Source organism: Anser brachyrhynchus (assembly GCF_964034855.1).
Source record: "Anser brachyrhynchus genome assembly, chromosome: 3".
In the NCBI taxonomy this organism is placed as follows: domain Eukaryota; kingdom Metazoa; phylum Chordata; class Aves; order Anseriformes; family Anatidae; genus Anser; species Anser brachyrhynchus.
The window spans coordinates 30,062,929-30,080,452 of record NC_137696.1 but is presented as its reverse complement, the minus strand read 5'-3'; the positions used below and the strand labels follow the sequence as shown (position 1 = coordinate 30,080,452).

The following is a 17,524-nucleotide window of genomic DNA, read 5'->3' as shown; positions in this document are numbered from 1 at the left end:
CAAGTCTGTACTGTTCCTCACATGGTATAAACACGAGGTTGCATTAACTTGTTGTAAACTGTGGTAGAAGTGGTCTGTTAGGGCCAATTTTGGAAGCAGAATAGCTCCTTCACCATGCGCTGTGGACCTACTATGGTCAGGTCTAGCTCCAGCACAGTGATCCCCAGCAGTTACCACACCACACGCAGTAGCTGTTCGTAGGAAGACCTGGCTTCATGCTGAGCTGCTGTCCTGTGCCCCACTCTGCATGCCTTCTTACAAATCTTATGGGAAACTTAGTGGTCATGGCTGCAAGCAGCACTAAGGAAAATACCTCTGTGAAGCAGGAAAAGGCAGGGAAAAGTAAATTAGGCAGCAGTACTTGCACTAAATTCCTTTATTTTGTGTTGGAAGAATATCTGAAATTTTCATTGACTTTGCACTGCACATCTAACCCCCTTTACTCCCTATACAAACTTACCTGAGCTCCTCAGCTGACAACAGAGGCTTTCAGGCTTTTTTGTTCTCAGGCTTTCTGCCAGGGTGATGAACACTCATGGTCCTGTTGCAAATTTCACCACAGATTTCTCTTAGATGTGTTTTAACAACCTCAGTTTCTAGAGCTGAATACACAAGACCTCAGCTTTCTACTTTAAAAAAAAAAAAAAAAAAGATTGGCAGAAAAGCTTTGTGAAATGACGAGACAGAAAACAGTAGGCTCACAAATGATACAGTAAAATAGAACACATTCTTAGTCTGGTCTAAGCGAAGACCAAAACTCGTAAGGCAATTTTATTTCCCAGGAGACTGAAAGGGCCTGACCACTGGAAGATGGCAGCACCCTTTTCTGCCAAGCAGGTGGGAAGGTCCCACTGGTTCTCTTGGTGGGAAGGTCTCTCCTCCACGTCTTCCTGGGCAGTGTTACATACCGCAGCTGCCAGTGGCTCCATCCACGCTTTTAGCACGTCTCCACTACATCCCTCGGGATGTCAGGTCAGAGGTGATGCTGAGCAGCGCCTGCTTCATTGTCTGAAATCTGTTCCCAGCACCGGGGACAGTGTGACCCCTTCATGGGACCAGCACAGGGACCATGTGCACATCTTGGAGGTGCTTTGAGCTGCAGCCTGGCCAGGGCATTGCAGCCCCAGGCTGGAATGAGCGCTCAGCACAGCCCACAGAGAGCCGCGACTTCGTGGAGCTCTCACTTCTCCAGATGAATTCAACATCCTGTTTAGCACTTCATTTTGTACGTAGCCAATTGGTTTTTCACTGGGTAAATAATCTCTGTTCAGTGTGACACGGACATAAATAAATGTACACATACACACATGTGCATGCACACACACAGACATCAGTCATTTAAAGCTATGTGGGTGTCTTCTTTCATATTTCTACCTTGTGGCTGGAGTAAGCCAGGAAATGTAAAAAGCAGTCAAAATGTTGGGGGGGTGGGGGGGGAGAGAGAGAGAGAAATGCCTTTTTCCACAGAAAACATGGTACAGCTCCCAGGCTGAGGGGTGCGGACCTGCCAGCTCCTTTTGTGCCTTGCCTCCTCCTCCTCCGTGGCTTCTCAGGGGTTTCCATGCCACAAGCGCCAGTCAGGCACTTTGCTGAATCAGACCCACAGCTGCCAAAGACACTCTCCCCATAAATTCAGACTTTTACCAGTGCTTATTACAGCTATTAAACTCACTTACTGTAGTATCACGCCTCTCTTATTAAGATTTTAATCAGCATTTCCATTGGAAAGCCTTACTCTCAAAGAGTTATAAAATTGCCTGTATAAAGTTGATTACTGCTGTAATCCAGAATCCAGCTTCTTGGCTCATGGCTATGTTTCTTTCTTGCTTACTTGATCTCCGTTTGCAAAAGCTGATGTAAATTGGTTTGGCAAGTTTAATTCCAGAGATAAAAAAAAAAATATCTGACTTCAGAGCTGTTTTTTTCAGGCGTGCAGAAAACAATGAAATGAAACTATCCTAAGTTACCTGCCTACAATATTAAGGAACTGCCCCAGATATCTTTTTTCTTTTAACTGTTGATAAATTTTATCTAGGAACGTAGCTAAAGGATTTAAGCCATCCACATTGTTTTTAAATGCTGAGTATTTTTGGAATGGTGTACAGCACTTAATGGGAAGGCAATCACAGGAGGTTAAAGACTTTCAAAATACATACCAGCACCTCAGTGCCAACAACCCAGATCACTTCAATGAACTGTGCAGTATGTGTTGGCATGATTTATGTAGCAATTTTAGAAGAATCTGTAGTGTTTGTTTATTACCACAGTGTGATTGATGGGTTCCTAAGTGCACTGCGACACAATCAGCTGAGCTATTACGGGGGGCAGTTTGATAATTTGTGAGTTACGGCCATTACAGCATGTCACTTCAGTGAATTGCCAGAAGTCGTTAGGGTATCAGTGACCTCGGAGAAACCGTGGTGAGACAAGACCTGCTGCCAACCGTGTCACTATCAGACCATCCCTCCTGCGTAATCACTCAGGCTATGAACACTTCTTCCCGGCTTCCCCGCTCTCCTGCCATCCATCCTTCCCTCTCTCTTCTTGGTAAAGCGCAGCAAGAAAAACATCATTTAGCACCACTGCTAATTACTTCAGGTTCTGTTCTCATCCTCTCCCATTCCCAATGTTAAAAGACTGGTGCTGACATGACTCAAACCACAAAGAAAGGTTGCTGAGGCATTTTATAACAGCCACTTGCTTTGTGACAGGCAAGCCCATAGATAAAAGCTTCTCTGAAACCCATCCTTCGTGGAAGACACTGATGCAACCTCAGTTTGTTCCTGGAAATAGTATCCCATGCGTAATGTGACTTACAATGCATTATGGTTAAGTCTTCACTGGATTTCGGCATTTATTTGCAACACAGGAAAACTGAGTATGAAAGAGATCATATTTATCTTTTATTTATTTTTTACAAAAATAAACAATTTAAGAAACAAAAGCACATTTTTTCCTGGCTGTACAAACTACAAAACAGTATGACATTGGTCACTTTAGCATTTACTTTATTGCTTTCACTGAAAGCAAATTTTCTAGACACACCATGCCTATAAAAAGCATTTTATATAGAATTAAGGCTAGCATTCAATTACCATTATTGAGGTCATTTACTTCATTCACTCTAAGAATTAGCAAGCGGTGCCTTAGAAAACCAAGGATTTGATGATAAAAAAAATATGAATAACTGCAAGATATTCAATAAAATAGTCCTGTTCAACCAGATGGATTGCTTTACCAGTCTGTCAAAGATGTTGCTTCATGAACAATTCAGACTCGATTCAACAAAAGTCTTAAGCACAGGCTTAATTGTAAGCATATGCTTAGGCCTATCCCTATTCAGCAAAGCACTCAGCGCTTGGGTAAGTCCCTAGCCTTTCAGTGGGACCATTCATATGCTTATGTGATTTGCTAGACCTACAAAATGGCTCTTTTAAATTAAAAAAATACGAACCTTTGTGATAATATTGGAAGCAAAAAAGAAAATTAGCTACAGTCTTGCAATTCTAAACATAACCAATTCCTTCATTTTGACAAACATGTTGCTATTGCATATTTGATAACGTTAACACGAATGCTGATTGTCTTCGGTAATGTTTGATACTTAGCTTACAAACTGATATGCTTCAGTTACTCAGTTGTACGTGCCCAAATAAATACCAATGCAGAGAATACAGACTTCTCGTAGAAATGATCAGTTTCCATCCCTGTACACACACGCACAGGTCAGAAAGGTCATGCTAACCTTGGTTAGAAAAGCTAGAGCTGCCAGCTGATTTGTAAGCAAAATTACATCCCAACAGTGTATCGTATTTTGTACTTTGCTTTGTTTTAAAATCACATTTTCAAAGTGTTGTTTTATTGCACATTCATCCTGGTCATGCAGGTTATTTCTTTAAAGTTTTGTTTAGCACTCTATAGATTAGAATGAGTAATAGTGCAATTATCTCCCCATCCACAGCCGTCCTATACATAACAGCTGCCTATATTTATACACAAACAGCTCTTGTCACTCACGCATCAGACCGAGCCACTTTAGCTGTCAGTCTGTCACTTTCACATACGTTATCTTGTCAGGATCAGGCATGATATGATTTGAGGCCGTCTTGAAGAAGACAAGCTGCCGACCTGCACGGAGTAGGAGAGGGGAGGGAGGAAAAAAAGGTAACTAGAAGTGATGAGCAAAAGGTTGCCTGCTTTACAGTACTGACATTTCATATTCACGATCAACCTGTACACCATTTAGGCACCCCAACATTGAACTTTTTCTTAACTTCAACTGTTATAAAACTGAAATGCTTTCACTTCAAGGTACACTGATCTCTCCTGGGCTCTGTATGTTTATTCTTATGTGATTATGGTCAAGATATGGCTGCATATAGCTAACAAGGTAAAGGAAAGAGAGGTCTGAAGATTTTAATACAAATTTAACATAATCTTTAAAGAAAAAAATGTCTTTAAAGACTCTCCCACTGATATAAATGGGCCTGGGTTCAGGGCTTAAATAAAGGGCAGACATTTGGTTGTACAGGAACAGAATCATCTTTGCACGTTTGAATCTTTGCCGTACTGATCAGCACAAGATACATTAAGCATTACTTGCTCTGAAATAGCTCTTGTTGATCACTTTGTAGCTCTGGGTTTTTTACACATTCTGGAGCAAGGCATTTACTCCTCATACAAAAAATAAATAAATCCACATCCATTGAGAACCCCTTGGCAGTGCAAGACACCCTGCCAATTCCAGCGTGACTGATTTTAGTGAGGTTTCACTCACTGCTGTCCATGGGAGCTGCAGTACAGGTCTTGTACTTGCTTGCTGAACCAGTATCTTATTCACATCCCTATCTACCTGCTCTCCTTCAGACACAGCAGTTCCTTGGAGCAGAGGCCACAGAGGTATTCTCCACAGCTATTCAACCTCTGCCTTCACACTCTAATATTCAGAAGAAACAATTGCTCTTTACTCCCAGCCTGCCTCTCTAGGGGGCTCCCATAACACTATTTTCTTAGAAGTATCACATGGCAAACAGGATGCCTCAATTACTAACCAAATTTCCATGCTGCACATTGCAGGGACTTGTGTGCTTATATGTCAGGGATGGCACAGAAAAGGGAATGAAAAAATAACACTCGAAATATGGCTGCTATGTCTCATTTGCTTTTAATATCAAAATCTGAGACAGGAGCTGCTCTAAATTTCCTAGGAATTTCCATGTGACGTAAGAATTATTTTTTAGTATGTGAGTTAACTTCAAAAGTCTGACTACAGATAGTCTGACATGATGACCTAGTAGTCACTGGTTAGCCACAGGCAAGGTTAATATAAATTAAGTTACTCTTGGATCCATATAAGTCTCTGTTCAAATTTCTCAGAAGCACAAGAAATACAGAAAGCTGTAGCAGTACTGCCTAAAACGCCCTGGTATGTGTAGTTTCTCTTTAATCGTGTTACTTTCAGAGCTGGAGACCTGCACTGAGAAATAGGCACATATACAACCCTGACTTTGGAGTGTATTTATGTTGCTCAGTTAAGTACAACCAAAGCACCCAACTGCACACAGAGTAAATTTTGACTATAAAGTTAAAACCTGCTGTGATCGCAGCTGTACAGACAGAGAGCTGAGTCTTAGAGCCTAAATAACTTGCCGTGCTGAAATCTGTGGAACAGCAAGGCCTTAAATCAGCTTTCCCAAGCCTTGGCTCGCATCATCCACCTTCCTCTCAAACACAGGAGTAGGGTAATCAACCTGGCTCTAGCCAAAATTGCTTGAGATTGCTCAAGCAGGAGAACAGCACTGTGTGCATGGAGAAGATGCAGAGCAGTCACAGGATGAGAGTCCACAGGACACACGTGCACAACCAGTCATCATGGGAGAAAAACCTCACACTGGCTTCAGTGGGGGCTTTATCTCATGAGATGACGACCGAAGAGCACGAATTTAGTCCAGTCCACCTTATACACACAATCATGTCTCTTTCTAGAAGGCACTTGTAACATTTTCGCTTCTTGGAGTGCTGTGGAGCTCCCTGAAACAAGCCTCGGTCTGGTTCAGCAGCCACGAGCCAGGATCGATGCTCCACTGATGTTAATCAGCACAGACTGGCTGCCTTCAGGGGAACCACACTGAGACTGCCAGGCCCACAAACCTTTTGGAAAGTGTATTTATCTTTTCAAGAAGCATATTCTGGTAGACAAGAAAATGAGTTGTGGTAGCAAATGGGATTTTCCCCTCGAAGTTCCTGTAGTTTCCCAGCTGAAATGCACTGGGCATTTCCACCTCTAACTGGTTTAAACCCTCCCCTCCTCACTGTCCTTCAGCCAAAGCCCTACGGGCAGTACGCTGTTCCCACCAGCACGAGAACATCTCTTATACCAGCCGGGAAGTCCCAGCTAGATGCGCGGGAGAACCTGTTTGGTTTTGTGTCAAACTGCAACAACGATACGGATTGGAAAGGTTTATGTAAACCCAGATGTTGCACCACGGCCTGCACATTTAACTGCAGAAACAGGTCACAGATTTCTGTTGTTATCTCTGTCGCTGTACTTCAAAATCAAATTTTGTACTCTACGGTTTGGAAACCTATGGTGCATATCCTAAAGCCCTCTGGTGCCTGCTCCTTTGGGTCTACCAGCAGATTCCTGCTCCCCTGAAGGGAGGCAAGAAAATGTCCCAGCAAAGCCCAAAAGACCTCCATTGAAGCATCAGAAACTCTTCTCTCTTGTTGCTGTCAATGGTGGCTCCCACAGTCCAGCGCAGCACGCTCCCCAAGTGGTACTGAAACGCTTGAAGCAACCAGCATACATGACTCAGCTGCTGCTGCTCCTCTTCAGCAGCACCTGTGACCTACCTGTCCAAGTCGTCTGGTTAGTCAAGACGAAAGCTTTGCACTGGGAGTAGCTGTCACAGATCTCGATGGCTTCATTGACGTCAAACACGGAGAGGAGGCAGCCTTTGTGATGGTAAGATGGCCAGCATCTGTAGTTCTCATCAGGAATAAAGGCTTCAGGCACCCGCCTGTACTCTGCAAATAATCAGAGTAAAGCAATCGGTCTGAAAGCTCTAGCAAAGTGCTTGTTCTTAGCAGGCAAGGTTATTTTAACAGCTTAGGAGAGGGGTATATATGATGGAAAAGGTGACTGTACCAGCCTCATTTCACTCCCAAACGTGTTTATAGCTCTGCACCTTACTTTCCTTTTCCTTTCTTCTCACTTTTTTTTCCCCCCTTTCCAGAAAGTGTCTGTAAATAAACAGTCTGTGCACAAAATGCTTTCCCCTTCCCCACCGCACCAGCGAGGCTCTGGTCTTACCAGGAGTTTTAGGGGAAGAATGTCCCATTGAACCAAGAGCATCCACTCGAATGAACCGACTGGCTGTCCTACTTCTGCTCAGGGAGCGGGACTGCCGGGGGAGCCCCACCAGGCGTCCCCAGCCCTCCCTCGCGCTCACAGCGGCACAGCTATTTTCCTCCAGCCCCTTTATAGGGGGAAAGAAAAGACAGCCTTTTAATTAAGCAAACTTCTTTGTTTTGCTTGCTCAGATGAGCACAAAAGGGGAGTTGCTCGATGGGCCTCCGGGAGGAGGAGGGGAAAAAAAGCTCAGGAAGCATGTCGGCATGGTGGCTGCCCTGGCCTCCGCGCTGCCCGGTGCTTTGCTCGTCCCCTTGGCTGCCGTTCAGTCTCCCCTGCCTTTATGAGCTCCCCTTGTTCTCTGTTCACAGCTTCTCTAGGTTTCCCAGCCGCTTATGGGGGTTTCTCTAATGAATGCACCAGCAAATTAAACTAATCATTTAGACACATCTCTATTTAGCTTCCGGACACACAAACGGATGGTTCCCTCCTGTCTCTCTCCCCCACCCATCCTATTCGAAAAATAAATACATTCTATATTTCTTCTCATTGTATCTATTATAGAAACCAGAGATGGCTGCCCTGACTCACAGCCTATTCTTAAGTCACTTTCATTCAGGCATTTTCTTTCTGACATTGCAGATACAGCCTGCGAATATTTCAGACAGCACATTTTACAAACACCACCAAGTCAGAGGCAAGTGTGCCTGTGAGTCTAAACTGCTGGTATTTCAATTGGGAAAAGAATTGCACACCCACAAGTGCTCATTAATACCGCGCAGTCTGACACAGTGTGAAACAAATGCAGTAAGTACATTCTTTTTTAGGCCTGACTCATTAAAATTATCATAAGACACACTCACAAACAGGAAGCAAAATCAGAGCTGATCATGTCCAACTTACACCAAAGGCAAAAACCCCTTTCATTAATTCAGGAAATGCAGACACACTCATGAAGAAAAGACTAATTAGTTTCACATTAGAAACATTCATTTCACCATCAAAAATATATATGCAGTCCTTTTGAAGAAAAGTCGCTGCACGCATCAAGCTGCTACTGACTGGCTAGGTAAAGATCCCTTTTTTTTCTAATTGTTTTATCAGCCGTAGAGCAATAACCAGAACTGAATGTAAGTGAATAATGTTCTCTTATCTCTGTATGGTTACTGCTGAATATTGATCGGTGCCTTACAACCAAGGTCAGTAAAATGATGCGTGCAAATGAGATGCCAAAAATTGAGCCTGGTGAATCATTTGGGCAGCTTGTAAACGTTAAATGACAGAGGAGGGCCAGCAATGACCATAATGGCGAAAGCAGGGTCCTGGCTCACGTGGCAGGAGGGGATGCAAACCTCCCAGCTGGTACGTAGGGGCCCAAGCAGCCAAGGTGGATGCAGCAGGACCCTCAGGGGAGCATTCTGCTGCAGAGGAGCAGGGGGCAGGACAGGTGAGGGCGTGCAGCCATTCCAACCCAGCCAGGTGCTCCTGCTGCCCCGGGAAGCCAGCATGGGATTCTTTCTGAGATGATCACGGTCAGAAATTACCCAAAACTCAACACAATGCCAGCTGAGTGCTGGTCTGTGGAAACTGCATTTTTCTCCAAAACTCACTTTATCTCGAGTAGGGCAAGGTAGCTGCCTTCACCCCCTGCACACCAAAGGCAAACATCCCTGGAATCTCCTGTTTACGCAGCCACAAATTAGGGAGCTGACCCCTGAACCCTTATTTGCATGAGTTGAGAAGAAATATGCTTTTCTCACATGAAGTGCAAGGAGAGGCAGGAAGGGCCCTCCTGAAGCATGTCCCTTGGTGGAGATGTGTCCTGGCAATCACCAGAGCCTCCTGCTGCTCCTTGTCCCCCACCAGCCCCAGCCAGCTGAGAGAACCCTCACTGTAACAGGCCTGCATCAGCTCCTCGCATTCAAATCCAATTTATACCAGAGGGAAATACGCTTGTGTATGAGAGACCTAAATGCACAAGGAACCCAAACATCAGTATTCATTGCATCAGTTTAAAGAGCTGTTCCCCTCTTACACAAAACCTGCTCGATAAATCACAAACAGGAACAAAGCTCTCCCGTGCAATCGCTATGCACTACCTTTTGCACCCAAACCCTTTCAGCCCTTTGTTTCTTGTTTTTGAAAGTCAGTAAAGCCTTCATGGTATGCCGTGCGATATATACCAAAACAAAAACATCATGGCACAAAATTGTCTGGTGTTACGAATGCAGGGCAAGTCAGATATCAAGGCCAACCACGCCAGATCCCAGTGATGGAGCTGGGCTTGCCCCACAGCTTTAAATGATCACCCTCGTTGCCCCAGTCCAGTTACTCGCTCAATTTAGCAGTTCCCCACTGGGTTAGAGACAGCTCTAGCTCAGGTTTTTGTCCTGCCAAGACCTGAAACTTGCTTAAATGGAGTCCATGGAATTTGAAGGCTCACGGCAGTAAATCACATCATAAAAAGGTCAAAGTTCTGGTCGATTTCCAGACTAATGGTGTTTAAAACCAATAAATACTTGCCTAATACCATAAATGCAGCCATAAATTTACACTTTTGCATACATATACATAGTTTGACACAGAGTATATAAAGTCTATCAAGGCAAGGAATAGATCAGAGAAATGCACGACACTCTTACTGCTATCACGATAGATAAACAAAAAGCCTTTTTTCCATCTACTGATTTTGTGACGGCTGAAGCAAATAAATGTAATGCAGTAAGCCCAATCTTGATGTCACTTATGACAGATTTACTCCAGCTTAACATACGGGAGCTGATTCGCTGCTCTCAGCTAGACAAATAAATCCTACCGGGAAACATTTTTCCTGGCACGTAAACATTTTGATAGTTCAGAATATCTTGCTATGCTGCATCTGGGCAATTCTCAGAAGTTTTGTTTTGCAATATTTTTAATAGTTTTAAAATATTTTTAAAAGCTTGCTCTAGACAATCAAAACATGCTGTTTCAATTGGTCCAAAATCTTCTTAAAATTTTCTTACAGGAATAGCCATCCCCACAACAGCCACAGCAATTTTCAAAATGTGTGCCTTCTCAAGACAGGTAAGACAGGCAACTTAAAACACAATCTGTAGCCTCACTGGCCAGTGCAAGAGCTCTGAGAGAAAGCCAGCACTTGAAAATCTCATTCTAACATCTTTCCATCAAAAATCACCTGTGTTGTCCCAAAGCTGACTATAATCTATAAACATACTCATTTTCACTCTACTAGACTGAGTCATATAAATAACTCCACAAGTATATTATAAACTATGTGAAACCGCCTGTGGTTTCCCCCTTTTAGGTTGTTTGAGTCACCCTAAATCTGACTTTAATCAGTCCTAATGACCGTTTATTTCAGCCACAGCAGCCAGATTGCACTTTTACTACCAACTACAGCTACTCGTTGGAAATTTGCCCAGTTTTCTTTTCTAGTTATCACCTGCCAATACAGCATGGGTCAGCGACATTTATGCAGTAACGTTCATCCTTGAAAAGAAATCAGAAATCATGTTACTCCTTTTCCTCCTTCCTCCATTCCTCAACAATGGGAAAAAAAAAAAACCAAAACACTGGCAGTCGAATCTGGATTTTCTTTTAATTGCTTTGCTTACAAATAAGCAGAAAAGAGCCTCATCTTGCCAATCATCTCAGTGAAAACAGCACCGAGCAGTATTTTGCTACACAAACGGTCCCACAGATTCCCAGGGAAATTAAGGAATGCAGAATCAGATCCTAAATAGATAATAATGCACTTATGTTTTTAGCATGTTTCGTTTTCTGCTTAAAACTTCCTCATGCCTCAGTACCTCACATTTAAACATTGTTCTGACAAAAAGCCTCACGCAGCCTTACGTACAGTTGTGCTACGGAAAGCTAGTTTCTGCGTACCAGAGAAAACAGCCCGCTAGGTGTATCCTGCGTCTCTGTTTTTAATCATTTCTGACAAACCCCAACTGTTTGGAAGGACAGGAAGGCCTGCCAGGACACGGATTTGCTGTAAGACCGGGAGGTAGCACCGCTGCTCTGGCGTGCGTTTTCGTCCTTTGGCTGTTTCACGCATGCAGCCTGCAAGCTAACGCTGCCTCTTCACACGCAGCTATTGTGCTCACAGGAGAGCCATATTTAAATTGGTACGCGTGGTGTCACCGCAGCACAAGTAAATAAGAACGGCATGTTCTGTGACATTTTATTCCCATTAACATTACACGGTGGGAGTCATCCCTGCTACAGTGAGAAGCCCTGCTGCACCCACCGGCCCCCGCAGCGTGCACCGCTCATCCCGGGCAGCTCCTGCAAGCCACATCTGCCCCAACCACCTATGCATGCAATGAGGTTGGTGGATGAGCCTAAAGGTGCATGGGGTCACGTACGTCGGGTATCTGAGCTCAAAGCCAGGTGCCAGGCTGCCCACGTGACAGCCCTCTACAAGAGGGAGGCATCTTGCCTGTGCACCGTTCCCCCTCAGCCCACCACAAAGCAGCCTTGACATCCCTGGGAATGAAACGCCAAATGCACAAGTGCAAGATAAAGCAGGAATCCCGGCTGCAAGGACTGCCGTATGTTCCCAGCTGAGCCTGCAAGCGCCGTCACCAGAATACTTTTGGTCTCCGCGTTTTGGCCTGCCGTAGGATATATGAACGGCCTCCAACAATATTCCAGTGACCTTGCAAAATTTCCCTCTCACACATACACATGTGCACAAACACACACACCCTGCTTGACTCCAATAATTCTTGGGTAGATTTACAATTTCCTAAGCAGGTTGCTATAGTGACCCTGCAGAATATTTTCTCAAAACACTGTTGTACTGTAAATGTTTACATACAGCGTAATCCTGCCAAATTGTCTTAAGACAAAGGAAAACACCGAGTGTCTTTGCTTTATGTCCAGCCTTCCAGCTTTTTTAGCATTGTGAACGTACTTTCAACTAACAACAGAAGCTAATTATGCCTTTCTGTGGACTTGCACACCCTTAGGCCTAATAATGGGTCATCTATTAGCTTTAATGAATAACAAAGCTATCGGATTTACTAGTGTTAGCTGATTTCACGCATTTCTGAGTAAATTCTGAGCTAACTGAAAGGCCGGGGCTTAGCTATAGAGCCAGACACCCAGTTGGTACAAATCAGTGTCACTCGACTGAAGAAATACAAATTTTGATATTGAAGCAGGGCTTTGCTGATGAGCATCAGTAGATTTCTTATAGTTTTCTTAATCTTGATAATTAAAGGAACAACTTAATCATTTTAGATAACATATGTCAGAGAAAATACATGGTTTCTGTTTTAATTCACGTTCTTCTGGATTCTAGCAGAAGAGACCAAGAGTCGGCAGAATATTAAAAAAAGTATTTGCTCACGGCGTTGTTTTAAACACTGTAATGTTCCTGTATCAACATTAACAGTAGTGTGATTTATGATTACAGAACACATACGTAGCTATCGAATGTCTCCCGTGCCTCTACTCTGTTTCTTAGATACTAAAGCAAAGTCCAGAGCATAATATAATTTACAGCACTATAAAATGTTTTACAACTGGAGCACAGTGAAAGCCTAATATCCAAGACCTTCTGTAATATGACTATGTCATCTTGTTAAACTTTCTTTATGGGAGCACTAGAGTTGAGAACTTTCTTCATGTCACTTCCCCACCAATTATCAGTATCACCTTTCTCACTTCATGTTGTTCACAGGAAGAGATCTTCCTTTCAAAAACATAGGTTCAGATAGATAAACTGTTTCCTAAAAGTTTATGTTTTAGTTACAGCCTTAGGTCATCTGCCCAAGATCATGATCTCTTCTTTCCTAGTTAGAATTTACAATGTCTCATCCAAGATAATGCATAATTCAAAACATTTAGACCTAAGACAAATTCTGAAGCACCATTACTTGAATCGTCTATGGTTTCTTTTTTAAACAAGCAAACAAGTTGCAATTCTTGGATTTGAATTCTCCTCTAAGATTTCAAACTAGATCTTACACCCGGAAGACCTTCTTTTGTCACAACCCTTCAGATGCTGGTGGAGACCAGCATAGTTAATTTTTATCATGTTTATTATTTGAGAGAGTAAAATCCTCAGGAGACAGTTGTCCTGTGAGATTTTCATCATGTGAAGCAAAATTGATGTGAACTTGTGCCTGCCAGTCTTGGCATACCAGCATACAGATGCAAGGCTCTGATTAACTCCGATCTGGCCTCAGAACCAAAATCTCTAGGTTTTATCTTAACCTGGTACTGGATTGAAAAACACTCTCCTTGAACTTTCATTATGTTGCAGAACAAGATGGAAAAGGTTTAAAAAAAAATCCCGTAACCTCAAAAATATTTTGCTTTGCTTTCAGAGAATTATACAGGGTCCTCCTAGACCCCAAACAGGGCCAAAGCACTACCTTAGCTGACAACGTGGGAGATTATCGTGGTTGTCCCTTTCCACCCATCTTCCCCTCCCCTACCCATCAAGAGTTATACAAAATATTCGACCTGTTCCACCATTCAGCCCTTGTTTTGCTGGTCAGGAAGCCAGCTCAGCTGGGAATGCCTGCCCGTGGGAAGAGGACGACCACTCGGACAGCAGTCCTTCCCAGCACCCCTATCATACTCTTCTGTAATTCCACTGTACCACAGAAGAATTCCTCATTTACTGAATAATCCCTGGACTGAGGATATTAAAATGAATTAAAATGATATTAAAATGAATTCTAGCATGGTATTACAAGTCAAATATTAGTTGAGGGAGGAATGTGTTCGGGATAAAAGGCATACGAATGAGGAGGTAGAGAGGGGTATTTTCACCCTCACAGTATAACTTCTTCATACTTTTCTGGCAAGGAAAAGGAACCTTAAAATAGAAATAAATTACAACTCCTTTTCTGTTTGGTTAAAGTAGCTTTAGAACAAACAAGAAACAGGCCTGCACATCTTAAAGACACGTCAGCTAAGGCTGAAAACATATCTCATCTAAATGTAATTTCCACCAAGATATCTGATTTCTCAGGTTTGCCATTGGTTGAGATCTTTTTCATCTCAAAGAATTCAATATTACACTCATGGTCTTTAATTTAGTGCCCTTTTAGACTGGCCAAATACGATACACAAAGTATCTACGGATTTTCAACATCCTTGCTTATGCTGCAGAGTGCTGAAGGCCATGAGCAGTGTCCTAAAAATAAAAAGGGCTACTTGCACAGAAGGGCATTACTAGCCATGAACAAGGATAGTGGATTCTGCATCATATTATCCAGGACTCTATGGAATTAAACTAACACAAAATATAGTAGCCAAATACACATGGAGTGCTGCTTCATATGAGTAGAAACTTACATTTACTAGTGCTGTCCTAACTTCTCCTCCCTGAGACACTTTTATAAACATGACAGACCTCTAAAATTCAAAACTTCATTTTGTCCTGATATGGCAGTTAAATCTGGAATCAACCAGCATCACAGAAAAACTTCAGCCCTCCTGGCACTTCTTCAACAAAGGACGTGTTTGTACTATCGATTGTACTGCTGAAAATAATTTTGCTGTGTTGACAGGCATCACTCAGCACAGACCATGATGAAAAGCTGAAAATTAGAAAGTTAAATGAACACCTGCAACAATTTTCCTGCCAATTTTACAACAAAATAAATATTGAATTATTCTGATAAGTGGGTCAAATTCATCCCTGGTGTCATGGCCCTTTGAGGTTAACAGCACTAAGACAGGAATGAATTTGGCTCCCGTGTCTCTTTCATAGAGAAAATGCTTCACTGAACTTTTGAAACCCTCTGTGCCAACATTCATCTTCATTTAGAACCCATCTTTCCTTCTTTACTGTGCTTTTGCAGCAAAACAGCAATTTTTCTATCAACTTGCCGTCAATTATGCTGACAGTTTGACATGAATATTGTACATACACAAAAATAATTTGCAAAACAGATTTTTCAATTGTTATATTTAACAGTAATTTCCTTCATACATAATCCTCTTTGACATGTTCAATTCCACAACCTATTCTTCCGGGAAGAACATGCATCCCTACATATCCCAGCTGTTTAAATTGCATCTTATATACCTGTGGTGCTGCAGAGATTTTATTAGGGGAAAAAAAACGCTATGTGCAACTTCATTTTGATCCTGTCCTTTTTTATCTTTTTTTTTTATTTATTTTTATTGCAAACAGTGCTTTTCTCTTGCGCAACGAGCAAGAGCTTTACTCTTCCAATCTACAAGTGCTTAAGTTGCAAGAAACTCCCGTAAGTCTCAGGAAATCCACAAAGGGTTAGGGTATCTTTATGGGATTCCTATTTCAGTCTTGGTGTTTGGGTGGGTTCAAATGCTCCAACAGCAGAGAATTGTGTGGGTGTGATGAAACACATTTTCTGCAGACCCACTATGGAGAGCCATGATCTGCTGGGTTTCCTTTTCCCCATATAGCCTCCTTATTCCTATGGATGCCCAACCACCTCAATCAGTGAGAAGGGCTTCAGATGGCACCAAGGAAGCATAAAGTAGACAACTGATTATCATGTGCATGATTTTAAGGGCCTGTAAGCACCCTGTTTTCTGCACATTTTCCCTTTCCAACCTCAAATACAAGACAAAGCAGAGTCTCTGTTTTCAAGTTTCAAGAAAGAATACTTTACCAGCTTTCGGTATCCGGGTGGTGTTCTGTAGGTACTCTCCACTCTTATACAGATTCAAAACTCTTTCTAACTGAGCAGCTGTTTCATCTATTCCCCAGTGAAGTTCTCCTTTAAAAGCACAGAAAAAGCATGATTCAGATGAGAAGCAGCCTTCACAAGGTTAAAGAGAGGCTGCATTCAAATAAAGCCCTAAGCATCAGAGCCCAGCAGTGCCCTACTCCATGACAATGTTGTGATGTGGACACGAAGTCTATTAGCTACTACAAAGTGACCACCAAATTGGATTTCATACCTGACATGAGCTAGGCATGTCAAAGGCTGGCTTGTCCAGATGGGAAGCCCAGGCCTGCAGGCGAAAAAACGCTGTGGTGAGCTCCCAGCACGGGATGAACCTCAGCCAATACAGGGAACTCCAAAGGATTTGCTTGCTAATTAGTTATAGCCTGGCATCATATAATTCCCCGTGGAGTACACACAGTGCAAGACACAAAGCCCCTAGAACAATGCACCAAAAGCCCTCAAATCAGAACTGCAGGCGCATGTGGCTACTCTTGTCCCACAGGCACTACCTTGGCTATTAGTCAAGGTCTATGGTAATTTCACTTGCCTCTGGCCTCTGAGGTATAAAAGCACCAACAGTACCATTGGCAATGGGGAAGTATCGTGTCTTTATAATTACAATTCCTCTTGCTAGAGGCAGGGACTCCTCCAGATGCCACAAGGAGCTCCACACTAAGGACCGAGCTCTCCCTGTGGGATGGAAGAAACACAGAAATTGTGCTCTAATGCAATTCACTCCTGTGCAGAGGTGTCAGGAAGAAACACAGACATCTGTGAAGCGTAGTTAAAACCTCAAAATTTACAGTTCTCTGGTATATAGAGCCCTTCTTGCCTTCTCTTATGGGGGGAAAGTTACCCTGGATATAAAAATAATCTAATTCTCTTACAGGGAACACAAAAACAGCATCTTCTACATCCCCCGTGTGACACTCACACTGAAAAGAGAAATATTTGGCATTACCCCATTCAGTGTGATTACCTGTGGCATTGACTATCTTATCCAGCAATGGTCTCAGTGAGGATGGCGCACTGTGTGGCAGAAGATACGTGAAAAAAAACCTGCATAGGAAAAGTAATCCATATTGAGAAATAAAGAGATTACAAACATGCGATAACTACCAAACAACATCAGGAATAAAATTATTATTGCTTGTAAGCTGTTGACCTATACAGGAAACATAATCATATTCTATAGTGAAATAAATACATAGCTGAGAGTATTCACACAGCTGTCTGGCATACCTAGACCATGCTGTTATGTACAAGGCTGCCTTGTAACTATGTGTAAATGTTCCGTTAATGCAGAAATTTGCTGTGAAGGCTCATGGATTGTGATTCTTTGCAAAGCTGCCTGTACTTTGACATGCTACAAGGATGCCATGAATCTCACAAGCCTCGGGGTTTTTTCAAGGCTTAAAAGTGCATAAATCAGATTTCTGCTCATTTCAAATAACTGACTTATTTTCTTTTCTAGCGTTTT

At 42.7% G+C, this 17,524-nt stretch overlaps 1 protein-coding gene across 1 annotated transcript in view; it reads right to left on the bottom strand.

The window, feature by feature from the left end:
- Positions 1–2,890: 2,890 nt before the first annotated feature.
- PKDCC (protein kinase domain containing, cytoplasmic) overlaps positions 2,891–17,524 on the bottom strand; it is a 33,896-nt gene continuing 19,262 nt past the window's right edge. The window contains 4 exon segments of the mRNA XM_080585351.1: positions 2,891–4,128; positions 6,853–7,026; positions 15,985–16,092; positions 17,024–17,103. Coding sequence (XP_080441477.1) covers positions 4,043–4,128; positions 6,853–7,026; positions 15,985–16,092; positions 17,024–17,103 — 448 coding nt within the window. The 3' untranslated portion in view covers positions 2,891–4,042.